This window comes from Pogona vitticeps, chromosome W (assembly GCF_051106095.1).
Source record: "Pogona vitticeps strain Pit_001003342236 chromosome W, PviZW2.1, whole genome shotgun sequence".
NCBI lineage: Eukaryota > Metazoa > Chordata > Lepidosauria > Squamata > Agamidae > Pogona > Pogona vitticeps.
Window position 1 is genome coordinate 2,800,305 of NC_135798.1, and position 13,243 is coordinate 2,813,547.

The following is a 13,243-nucleotide window of genomic DNA, read 5'->3' on the forward strand; positions in this document are numbered from 1 at the left end:
TCACCCTGGGGAGAAATGATACAAAAACATGAAATGTGAAAAGAGTTTCAGCGGGAGAAGAAATCTGCGTTCACATCAAAGGACTCATACTTGGGAGAAACCACATAAATGCATGGAATGTGGAAAGAGATTTAGTCACAGTGGTAATCTTAGGTTACATCAAAGGACCCACACTGGGGAGAAACCATATAAATGCATGGAATGTGGAAAGAGCTTTAGTCTCAGTAGTTATCTTACATCACATCAAAGGACCCACACGGGGGAGAAACCACTTAAATGCACGGAATGTGGAAAGACCTTTACTCACAGTGGTCACCTTAAGATACATGAAAGGACCCACACTGGGGAGAAACCACATAAATGCATGGAATGTGGAAAGAGCTTTTGTCGCAGTGGTGACCTTACGTCACATATAAGGAAGCACACTGGGGAGAAACCACATAAATGCATGGAATGTGGAAAGAGCTTTAGTCGCAGTGGTAATCTTAGGTTACATCAAAGGACCCACACTGGAGAGAAACCATATAAATGCATGGAATGTGGAAAGAGCTTTAGTCTCAGTGGTTACCTTACGTCACATCAAAGGACCCACACTGGGGAGAAACCACATATATGCATGGAATGTGGAAAGAGCTTTAGTCGCAGTGATGCCCTTACGTCACATCAAAGGTCTCACACTGGGGAGAAACCACATAAATGCATGGAATGTGGAAAGAGCTTTAGTGACAGGGGTCAGCTTAGGATACATCAAAGGACTCACACTGGGGAGAAACCACATAAATGCATGGAATGTGGAAAGAGCTTTTCTCAGAGTGGTCAGCATAGGGTACAACAAAGGACCCACAATGGGGAGAAACCATATAAATGCATGGAATGTGGAAAGAGCTTTAGTCGCAGTGGTGACCTTACGCCGCATCTAAGGACCCACACTGGGGAGAAACCACATAAATGCATGGAATGTGGAAAGAGCTTTAGTCAGAGTGGTAACCTTAGGGTACATCAAAGGACCCACACTGGGGAGAAACCACATAAATGCATGGAATGTGGAAAGAGCTTTAGTCTCAGTGGTCACCTTAGGGTACATCAAAGGTCTCACACTCGGGAGAAACCACATAAATGAATGGAATGAGCTTTAGTCGCGGTGATGCCCTTAGGTTACATCAAGGAACCTGCACTGGGGAGAAACCACATGAATGCATGGAATGTGGAAAGAGCTTTGTCATGGTTTACCATTTGTTTTAAAAAACGCCGGTGCTTCATTTCAGAGGATAGACAAGCTTTTGCATGGTCTTACATTTGCTAGTGTTTATCTTGATGATATTGCAGTTTTCAGTTCTGATTTTGAATCTCACATGTCACACTTTGAAAGTGTGTTGTCTAGAATCCAGCAAGCAGGATTGACAGTCAAAGCGACTAAATGTCAGTGGATGCGGGGAAAAGTCATGTACTTGGGTCATTTAATTGGACAAGGAGAAATCCAGCCTTTGCAAGCCATAAATGATTGGCCTATTCCTACAACTAAAAAGCAAGTTCAATCCTTTTTGGGCCTATTTGGCTATTAAAGAAAATTCATTCCTGATTTCAGTTATTTGGCAACGCCTTTGACGGAGCTAACTAAGAAAAGACAGCCTGTCGAGGTAAAATGGACACCTGAGTGTCAAGGTGCTTTTGAAGCCTTAAAGGCAAAGTTTAGTGCTGCACCTATACTAAAATCACCTGACTTTGACATACCATTCATTCTACAAACAGATGCTTCCGATTTGAGTCTTGGAGCTGTACTGTTACAGAAAGGGGAAGATGGGATTCCTAATCCAATCTCATATTTCTCCAGAAAACTCTTAGAAAGAGAAAGAAATTACTCAGTTCCAGAAAAAGAGGCCTTATCTATTATTTGGTCTCTTAATCTTCTTAGGCCTTATCTGTGGGGATGTAAATTCACTCTGCAGACAGATCATAGAGCTTTGGTTTGGTTGCAGAAGATGAAATCTCACAATCAGAAATTGCTGAGATGGCATTTGGCATTACAAGATTTTGATTTTGAAGTTCAGCACATTCTTGGAAAGTTGAATGTTGTGGCAGATGGTCTTTCCAGAATGTATTGTGAAGATCAAGATGTGACAGACCGTTGAAACACTGTTAATGTTTCACTGTTTCACTACTGATATGTTCCTGAGCACATGTAGAGTGCGTACTGTATTGAGTATTACTAACATGACTGTTTTTCTATTTTTCAGATAGTAGAAGTGCTTAACCTAAAGAATGTATTTACATGTTGCTGTTAGAATGTTTTTCTACCTCAATGCTTTGCTAGATTAAATGCTATTTTGAATGTGTTAAAGTTCATCATTAGTATTTGCACTATGTAACCAGCTAATTACTGCTTATTATTGTAATTAGTAGCCAAAAATGGAAACTAGATTTCCTGTTTCAGATTTTTGGAACTCCCAGAGGTGGCATGTCATGGTTTAGGTTATGAAGACTAAAATGTGATTTACTAATGGGATTTGAAGTCATGGAATTTTGTAGAAGGAATCCATATTGGTCTGTGTTAGCATAACTGGATGCTTCGAGAAGCTGTTTCTCCTAGAGCTAACTGGAATTTTCCATGAAGCTGCCTTGGCCAGAGACAATAAGGAGCCAAGACACATCATCAGGACAAAGGACAACAACACCTGCACATCCCGTGGGAAATGAAGGTGGAGTGTGAAGAGACAGCCCTTTATGCTGATTGGTTAACATCACAGAACAGTGGAGAAGAAGGGTGGTCCTAGCATGAAAGAAAAATGGTGAATGGAGACGGAGAGAGCTTGGATTTTTGGAATGATTTTAGTATTGATTTTAGGATGGAGTTTTGAGTTCCAAATGCTAGTTTTTGCTGTTATGCTAGGATGTAGTTCAGAGAAAGCATACAGAAAAGGGGACTATGCCTAGCTTACTTTCTAAGCTATTTTTAGAGTTTTTTATTTTATTTTTGTAGCTGGAATTTGCTAAGATTCTAACTGCTGTTATTCATGGAAATCTACTGGAATGCTATGCTTTTGCAACAAACTGAATATCTCTAAATTCTTTATTTTTCTAATAAAACAATAATTCTTAAAATCCTAAATTTGGTCTCTTGAACAGCAAATCTGAAATACTAAGTGACAGGCCACAGAGATGCTACTTGAGTCCATTACTAGCGTGAGTTTTGTTTGTCTTGACAGACTTTAAAACTCATGATTTCTAGCTTTGGTTGTTCTCAATTAATTGCTCATTAGAACAGACTTGGGAAAAGGGTAAGTGGTACTGCCTGGCTGGGTTGCCTGGACTCTGCTCAAATGTTTTAGGAGTACACTTACACCTGGAACCTCTCTGTTCAAGCATCAGGTGTTCTTTTAGAAGCCCCTGGGTGCTCGCAAACTTGAGTCAGAGTGGTAAGCTTAGGTTACATCTGTCATGATGTACAGTAGGTTATTGAAGCTAGAATGTAATTTCTAAATGGGATTTGCAGTCATGGAATGATGTAGAAGGAATCCATTTTCGGTCTGTGTCATTTTTACTAGAAGCATCGAGATGCTGTTTTTCTTCACAGCCAGCTAGCAATGTTATCTTGCAGTTAGCTTGGCCAAGGCCAAAGAAAGAGCCAAAACGTAGGGAAAATGGAAACAGCACCTGCAGTCCCATGCGAAAGGAAGGAGGAGAGAGAGACGAGCAGTCCTTTGTCCTGATTGGTGAGCAGAGTGAAGAGAGAAGAAGGGGGGTTTCTTATGGGAGTTTCCAGTATTTTGCTAGGATGTAGTTTTTAGTAGGAGAATGGAAAGGAGGGCTCTGCCTTACCTATTCCTTATCTAGTGAGTATTTTTCTTAGATAGTGATTTTATTATTTTATTTTTGTAGCTGGAGTTTGCTAAGTTTCTAATTGCCTTAGTTATGGAAATGATTTTGAATGCTATGCTTTGCAATAAACTGAAATCAACTAAATCTTTATTTTTCTAATAAAACAATTATACTTAAGAACTTTTGTTTGGTGTCTTGAACAGACAACCTGTTACCATACTTAATTTGATTTTCTAACAGGCCACAAACTATGGTGCTTTGAGTCCAGTATTTTCTTGAGTTCTCGGAGTTCTGAATGACTCTAAGACTCATGATTATATTTTGGTTTCTCAATGATTTTAAATTGGGAATAGACTTGGTGTATGAGTGCCAGTGGGACACCCTGGGTGAGACAAGGACTCATCTCAATCCAAATAGGGGTACATTGGACTTATAACCTCTCTATTCCGGCTTTCAGATTCTCTTAGGAGGACTGTTGAAGCTTACAACATCCAAGAACCCGCATTGGGGCGAAACCACATAAATGCATGGAATGTGGAAAGAGCTTTAGTCAGAGCTCCTGATAAGTTAAGAAGGCATAAGGAGCTCATTCAATTTTGTGCTGGTTTCCACTGGAAAGAATAAACAACAAAGTAATGCAAAACAGAGAAAAAAGAGAATAAATGGAGTACATTTTGAAGTGCCTCTTGTGATGTCATCTTCACCCTTAAGTTGCGTGTTCCCGTGTCCTTGTCGGGCACACCTGCTGAACACTTTGGACATGATCTCTATGCTGAGTGTTCATTTCTGTAAAATTCAGGTTCTGTTTTCTTTGGCTTATTTTATATAACTTTACAGCATGAATGTGGGATATTTGCTTCTGTAGCTGGGATTCAAAAAAAAAAAGTTCCAGTATTGCTGCACAATGTTGTGCCTGTGTTGCCAGCAGGAGAAAAAGTTGCCAAGTTTCCCATAGGAGAGGGCAGCCTGAATATTGACAGCAGGACTGGGAGCAGTGAAGATGGTCTACCCGGGACAACCTCTCTTCTGTTCACTGCCACCCACACTTGCTGAAAAACAGCCCTCACCTTTGCCTTGGGTTTGGGAGAGAAGCGGTGGACTGTCAAACTTTCAGCTTCTGGGATTTCCCCTTGTGGGATGTCACTCTGTGAACGGTAGTGGTGCTGGAGGACTCCTGCTCCACCTCTTGGCCACTGGAGTGTACAGAACATATGAGTGTTTGCTCACGAGTCCACTCTCAGCCTGACCACCCTTAAGCAAAGGGGCAGCAACGAATGCTCTGCCTGACCTGCTTTTATACCAACTTCAGCCCCTACAATCCCAGGCGCCTGCCCGTGGCTACAGCAGCCTCAAACTTTCCCAGTGAATCAGCTTCAGGGTTTTGGCTGACCTACACGCAGTTTGTTTCTCTGGCTTTCCTATGTGAGTACGTTGAAGAATTAAATTTACTGAATTTCTCAGTGACCTGATCTATACGAACATTTTGACATAAAATTCCTGTACGTAACCTCCACCTCCTAGCTTCTTTATAATCACTTGTACCCTTAAAATTCATATTTACCAATATGTGATCTGCTACTTTTATTAACCCTTCGTCTGTCTTACAAACTCTAAATCACAATCATTAGATGCAAATATATATAATCTATCCTAAAATAACATAGATGCTGATGAATAAAAAGTAAACTAATTTACATCTCCTTTCACTTCTCTCCAAAAATCCTGCATGTCAGTTCTATTTATCAGTTTATTTCATATGATAATATTATACCTTCTTTCATTCTTGGTAGGGTTTAATTTATCTTCCTCTTCATCCATTAACATTTATCTTTATTTATCAAGACTTTAAACCATTCCATTTTAGCATCCTATCTCCATTTGGTCCCATACTCTGATGACATACCCCAGCAAAGCAACACCCAATTTTCCTTTAAAAAAACCCTAATCCATAAACCCTCACTGCAACATTTAATAATATTTCCCCTCTCTTTTTGGCAGGATCCTACCTGGCCACGGTCAAGTGCAAAGTCCTGCACCTTGGAAAAAGAAACCACTTGCACACTTGGCTCAGAAAAACTATGAGCGAGAGGGATGTTGGAATTGTTGTAGATCTCAAGCTAAATATGAGCCAACAGTGGCTTTTTATTAATCCAGGTTCTCCAGCTCTTCCTTCCCTTTCTCTTTTCATGGGTTCACCATTTTCGATATATTTATGGATTTGCAATGCCTTTAAATAAAGTACTGTACAGTGGAAGAAATTTGCAAGTAAACCATGGAACTTTTCCAGTAAAACCTCAATTCTAATCAAACCCTCTCCTTGTATTTCTGAGTAAGCTGGCTGGATAGCTCTGTGGTTTAAATATCTGGTTGCAGAACCAGAGGTTCCTTGCTGTGTCTCCCACGGATAAGGTCAGCTTGTGTGGCCTTTGGAAACTGCAAGGTCCCAGAACCAGGGAATGGGGAACGGCTTTTGAGTATTCTCTACCTAGAAACCCCCGAAAAAAGGGTTGCCATCAGTCAGAATTGACTTGATGGCCCATGTTTAATAGTATTTTGGATAGTGGTTAATATTAATCAACTATATTTTCCCGTCACTGGTCCTTTGGGAAGTATCAATTCAGGCAAGGGGAGTCCAATGTTGTTTGCACAATATGGCAAATTTTTCAAATGTTGCCAGTCAAGCTTTCAGGAGACATATACCTTTCAAAGGAGTCAAAGACAGAGCAAATTTTTGGTTTGACCTCCAGTTAGATTCTGCTCTCTGCTATATTCTCAAGACATCTCCTTTTTTCTCTATCAGGTAACACATGATGGCCAGAATTATACTTCTTCTGGCCCCGAAAACAGTCAAGGGTGAAGCTGGGAAGAAAAGCTTGGAAAAACCCATGAGCTAAAGGAGAAATGGCTTAAACGCCTGAAGTGTGGAGAAAGATTCAGACCAGTGCCACTAGTTCAGTTTAAAGAACTCACCCTGGGGAGAAATGATACAGAAACAGTCCCGATTTGTCACAGATTTTACCTTCATCCAAACAGCTGCGGTTGGACTCATATTTTTCACCTCGTCCTTCAACACCGACTACAACACCGTCGTCACGAAGAGCTCCTTCTACCAACATGGCCCAGAAGGACCATATCCTTTCATCTACTCTTCCTCCCAAACAATCCTGTACCAAGCAGCTGCCTAGTGAGAATTCTCTCCTGGACTGTGATGTTATAGAACTTGTGAAACATTACTCTACATTAACTGAAAGAACGGTTTCCCAGATTTTTTCTCAGCTTACTTTTCTTACAGATTTCTTAAAGGGCCCACGCCCTAGTTTTCCACAGTCTCCATCTTGCCTCCATAGAACATCGGACAAACCTAACTCTGACGTTTGCAAGGCAATTCCTCCTTGCCTCCTTCCTGATGGATGTCTTCCTCAAGCTCCTCCTAAATCCACAATGCACTTGGTCTATGTTCCTTACGCTGCTGTTATTACAGTCTGTCCCCCTAGCGGTTTCACAAGCTGTCCATGCTGGTCTAGAACCTTCCTGGCGAAGAGACATCTCGCCTTCCTTTTAAAAGTGAATACCCGGAACATCGATCTCTCCAGGATTGAGACTTTGTCAACATCCTATCACTCAACTAGACTACTGCTGACCTTTCATTCGAATTATGTTCCTGGGATGCTGTTCTCGTCTGTGAACCTATTACGACGTTGGGGTGTTACCCCTCACCGCTTCTTCAAGAATACCATCACTGCCAAGCTTATTTCAACGAAAGCTTCCCTGCAATCTCCTTCCATTGGCGCCTCAGAAACCCCCTCCACTTAATTTTGATTTTACCAACCTTATTCCTGCACTAGATGCTCCAGCCTCACCCTCTGACCCTGCCCGTCCTCTAGTCCCTGACCCCATTCTGCCTTCTGTGAATTCCTCCCCTCTTCTAGACTCTAACACTGCCTCCTGCTGACTGACTGTTCCCCCCCTGGCCCCCCCATCTCCCCAACCCTCCCTCCAACTGATCTCTTGGAATATAGGTGGCTGGAGAAAAAAAGCCTCGGATAAAGATCTGCTTAAGTTTCTCTCTAGCTTTGATATTATTCTCCTACAGGAGACCTGGTTATTAGCCCCTCCATCTATCCCGGGTTTTTCTACTTACCATCTCCCGGCTGTTAAATCTAAATCAAGTGGGCGCCCCTCCGCGGGTCTTTGTTGCTTTTTTAAACCCTCCTCCCTATTTAACCTCATTTCCATCCCTTCCCCCTCATCCTATATTCAAATTTTCCTCCTTCAGTACGGCGAATTTAAAATTCTACTTCTTAACCTTTATTTCCCGCCTCCATCCTCTTCTCTGAATAGCACCTGGATGGAGGTAGAGAATCTTGTCAATCTTAATCTGGAAGCTAATCCATCTGCCCATATTTTGATCTTGGGGGACTTTAATACCCGGTTAGGACCCAATAATTCTGCTCTAGCCAAACAAATAAATTTGGAGTTTGATGAGTCGTTTCCCCCTGGCTCAATTGCCCAAGGATTTCCAGAGACAAGATTATCACTCCTCATGCTACCTTTTTAATCAATCTCTGCCTCAACCTTCATATTGACATCCTCAATGGCACATGGGGTAAGGACATTCCTGGGGAATATACCCATCTTTCTATTAGGCGACCAAGCGTAATTGATTACGCCATTGCTTCTCCAGCCCTCCTCCCTTTTCTCTCTGATTTCTCTGTTGGAGCCCGTGCCGACAGTGATCACTTGCCTCTTCTTTTGTCCCTAACTTTTCCCTCTTCGATTCCCTCCCATCTAACCCCCCCCTTCACAACTTTCCTCCCGTCTTAAATGGTCTCCTCAAACAGAAACTGACTTCTTTTCTTGGACTCTACTACCAGAGATTTCCAATCTTAACCGTACCATTGCTACAACTGACTCTATCTCCACAGCTATTACCTCCTACAACACTCTTCTTGACTCCTTAGTTATCTCTCTTAGCAGTCCAACTAACCTCCCTTCTCATAACCGAGCTACCTCTTGGTTTGATTCTGACTGTTGGCAGGCTAAGAAGCAAGTTAGGTCCCTCTTTCACTCTTTCCGCCTTAACCCTACCCCAGCCTCTTTACATCTCTACCTTATTGCCAGAAGATCCTGCTTATTATTGCTAGACTCAAAAAAAATATTTCCGCCCAACGCAAGTGGCCTGACCTGCTTCAAGCAATTCTATCACATAATTACAAGGCCTTCTGGTCTCTGGTTTCTTCCTCCACTACTTCCTTTTCTCCCGATCCTTCCTCCTCTATCTCTTTGGAGGTATGGATAGCCCACTTCTCTACAATTTTTTTCTCCCCGAATTCTAACCCCTCTCCCGATTCCTCACTGCAGGCCCTCTCTGATTGGCCTCCCGTTACCTCTGATGAAATATTGGATTTAATCAGCTCATTGAAATCTGGTAAGGCTCCAGGCCCAGATCAAATCCTCACTGAGATTCTGACCAGTAACCCTCACTGGTGGTCTCACTCCTTGGCCAATCTCTTCACTTTAGTTAACCACTCTGGTATCTTTCCCAACTCCTGGTTAATTTCCACCCTGATCCCAATATTTAAAAAACGTGATCCCTCCCTACCCAGTAACTACCGTCCAATCAGTCTTTTATCCTATATTGGCAAACTCTATTCAAAACTTCTTCTTTCCTAACTTTCTGCTTGGGCCTCTTCCATCAATCTTCCGGGGAAAGAGCAAATAGGCTTTCGCTCTGGAGCCTCCACCCTTGATCACGCTCTTCTTTTGTCTCATCTAGCAGAAAAATACTCCATCCACCATAAATCTAGACTGTTCGCCGCTTTTGTAGATCTTCAAGGTGCCTTTGACTCCGTTAACAGATCTCTTTTATGGGACAGACTATCCCAATGGGGCATTGACCCTCGACTACTCTTTCTGCTTAGGCGCCTTCATTCTTCAAACTCATGCCAGATCCGTCTTCCAAACTCCAATATTCTATCTGATAGGTTTCAAGTCAACAGGGGTGTCCGTCAAGGGTGCATATTAGCCCCCTTACTGTTTAACTTGTTCTTAGCAGATCTTCCCCCTTTCTTATCTAAAGCTGCCAACTCTTCCCCTTCTCTTAATGGTGCCCCTCTTTCAGTCCTCCTTTACGCAGATGATGCAGTCCTGCTCTCCCTTTCCAAAGCCGGCCTGCGTCTCCTTTTAGCCAAATTTCAAGATTACTGTTCCGTTAATGATCTTTGTATAAATTCCTCCAAAACAAAAATAGTTGTTTTTTCTAAATCTAGTCCTTTGTCCTTTTGGTCAGTCGGTACACACTCCTACCAGCAAGTGCCAACATTTAAATACCTTGGGCTCACTTTTCACCACAAACTAAACTGGACTCCACATAAAAAACTGGTTATTTCCACATCAACTACCCAACTCAATGCAATTTCAAAATTTCATTATCTTTCGGGCAACCAATTTATCCCAGCAGCCATGCATATTTTTCAGTGTAAGCTCCTATCCCACCTTTTTTATGGGGTGCCCATCTGGATAGAGGCCGTAAACCATGACATTGATTCCATTGCTGCTGCTTTTTTCAGAAAGATCTTAGGTGTTCCCAATATGATCCGCCTCTCCACCATGGTACTCGAATTGGGAACCCACCTTCCGTCTACCCTTGCCTGGGTTACCACCTTCAAATACTGGCTCCGCATCCATCTCCACTCTAACTCTAACTCTCTCCTTTTTGATCTTCTTAGTGATTCTTACACATCAAAATGGTTCCAACTGATCGATTCTAAACTTCTCTCTTTAGGACTGAATCTAGAATCCCTTTTCGATCTTGGATTACAACAGGCCCATTCCTTGATCAAACACAAACTTTGGCAGCTCGAGTATGAGACATTTTCAGCCGATTTGAACCCCACCTGTTCTCCCCTTTTTTTCAGTCTTCCTCCTTCCCTAGGACGTCCTTCCAACTACTTCTCTTTACTGACTAATCCTGACCAGAGAAGAGCATTTATGCAAGCTCGTCTGAATATCTTCCCATCGGCGGTCAATGTAGGCCGTTTCTCCAAGATTCCCCGTGCAAATAGGCTCTGTTTCTTCTGTCATACTTTACCAGATTCCCTGGATCATATTTTATTTCACTGCCCGGCTCATTCTTCTTTGAGAAAGCTCTGTCTTGAACCGTGGCTTTCTCTTTTCCCCAACCCCCTAGTTTTTTTCCTGAGCGATTCTTGTCCTTTGATTACATCTGCCATTGCTGGATATCTGTTGGAAATTTCTATTTTAACCCATAATCTATGATATTCCCCGTTGCTTTGAGAGTATTTTTCACCTTACTTTTCCCTTTGATTATTGTTTGTTTGTACCTATGTTTTCCTGTCGTCTGTTCATATGCCAATAAAGATATCGAAATCGAAATCGAATCGATACAAAAACATGAAATGTGAAAAGAGTTTCAGCGGGAGAAGAAATACGCGTTCACATCAAAGGACCCATACTGGAGAGAAACCACATAAATGCATGGAATGTGGAAAGAGCTTTAGTTGCAGTGGTAACCTTACATCACATCAAAGGACCCACACTGGGGAGAAACCACATAAGTGCAAGGAATGTGGAAAGAGCTTTAGTCACAGTAGTGACCTTAAGGTACATCAAAGGACCCACACTGGGGAGAAACCACATAAATGCATGGAATGTGGAAAGAGCTTTTGTCAGAGTGGTCAGCTTAGGGTTCATCAAAGGACCCACACTGGTGAGAAACCACATAAATGCATGGAATGTGGAAAGAGCTTTAGTCACAGTGGTAATCTTAGGTTACATCAAAGGACCCACACTGGGGAGAAACCACATAAATGCATCGAATGTGGAAAGAGCTTTAGTCGCAGTGGTGACCTTACGTCACATCAAAGGACCCACACGGGGGAGAAACCACATAAATGCACGGAATGTGGAAAGACCTTTACTCACAGTGGTCATCTTAGGATACATGAAAGAACCCACACTGGTGAGAAACCACATAAATGCATGGAATGTGGAAAGAGCTTTTGTCGCAGTGGTGACCTTACGTCACATCTAAGGAAGCACACTGGGGAGAAACCACATAAATGCATGGAATGTGGAAAGAGCTTTAGTCGCAGTGGTGACCTTACGCCGCATCTAAGGACCCACACTGGGGAGAAACCACATAAATGCATGGAATGTGGAAAGAGCTTTAGTCAGACTGGTAACCTTAGGGTACATCAAAGGCCCCACAATGGGGAGTAATCACATAAATGCATGGAATGTGGAAAGAGCTTTAGTCTCAGTGGTCACCTTAGGGTACATCAAAGGTCTCACACTCGGGAGAAACCACATAAATGAATGGAATGAGCTTTAGTCGCAGTGATGCCCTTAGGTTACATCAAGGAACCTGCACTGGGGAGAAACCACATGAATGCATGGAATGTGGAAAGAGCTTTGTCATGGTTTACCATTTGTTTTAAAAAACGCCGGTGCTTCATTTCAGAGGATAGACAAGCTTTTGCATGGTTTTACATTTGCTAGTGTTTATCTTGATGATATTGCAGTTTTCAGTTCTGATTTTGAATCTCACATGTCACACTTTGAAAGTGTGTTGTCTAGAATCCAGCAAGCAGGATTGACAGTCAAAGAGACTAAATGTCAGTGGATGTGGGGAAAAGTCATGTGCTTGGGTCATTTAATTGGACAAGGAGAAGTCCAGCCTTTACAAGCCATAAATGATTGGCCTATTCCTACAACTAAAAAACAAGTTCAATCCTTTTTGGGCCTATTTGGCTATTAAAGAAAATTCATTCCTGATTTCAGTTATTTGGCAACGCCTTTGACGGAGCTAACTAAGAAAAGACAGCCTGTCGAGGTAAAATGGACACCTGAGTGTCAAGGTGCTTTTGAAGCCTTAAAGGCAAAGATTAGTGCTGCACCTATACTAAAATCACCTGACTTTGACATACCATTCATTCTACAAACAGATGCTTCCGATTTGAGTCTTGGAGCTGTACTGTTACAGAAAGGGGAAGATGGGATTCCTAATCCAATCTCATATTTCTCCAGAAAACTCTTAGAAAGAGAAAGAAATTACTCAGTTCCAGAAAAAGAGGCCTTATCTATTATCTGGTCTCTTAATCTTCTTAGGCCTTATCTGTGGGGATGTAAATTCACTCTGCAGACAGATCATAGAGCTTTGGTTTGGTTGCAGAAGATGAAATCTCACAATCAGAAATTGCTGAGATGGCATTTGGCATTACAAGATTTTGATTTTGAAGTTCAGCACATTCTTGGAAAGTTGAATGTTGTGGCAGATGGTCTTTCCAGAATGTATTGTGAAGATCAAGATGTGACAGACCGTTGAAACACTGTTAATGTTTCACTGTTTCACTACTGATATGTTCCTGAGCACATGTAGAGTGCGTACTGTATTGAGTATTACTAA

General features: G+C 42.0%; 1 protein-coding gene across 1 annotated transcript; it reads left to right on the top strand.

The window, feature by feature from the left end:
* Window positions 1–12,153, top strand: LOC144585038 (uncharacterized). Its single transcript, XM_078382478.1, is given in 2 exon segments — window positions 1–1,089; window positions 11,283–12,153. Coding segments are annotated over 2 exon segments (1,932 nt in total). The 5' UTR covers window positions 1–28.
* Window positions 12,154–13,243: the final 1,090 nt, after the last annotated feature.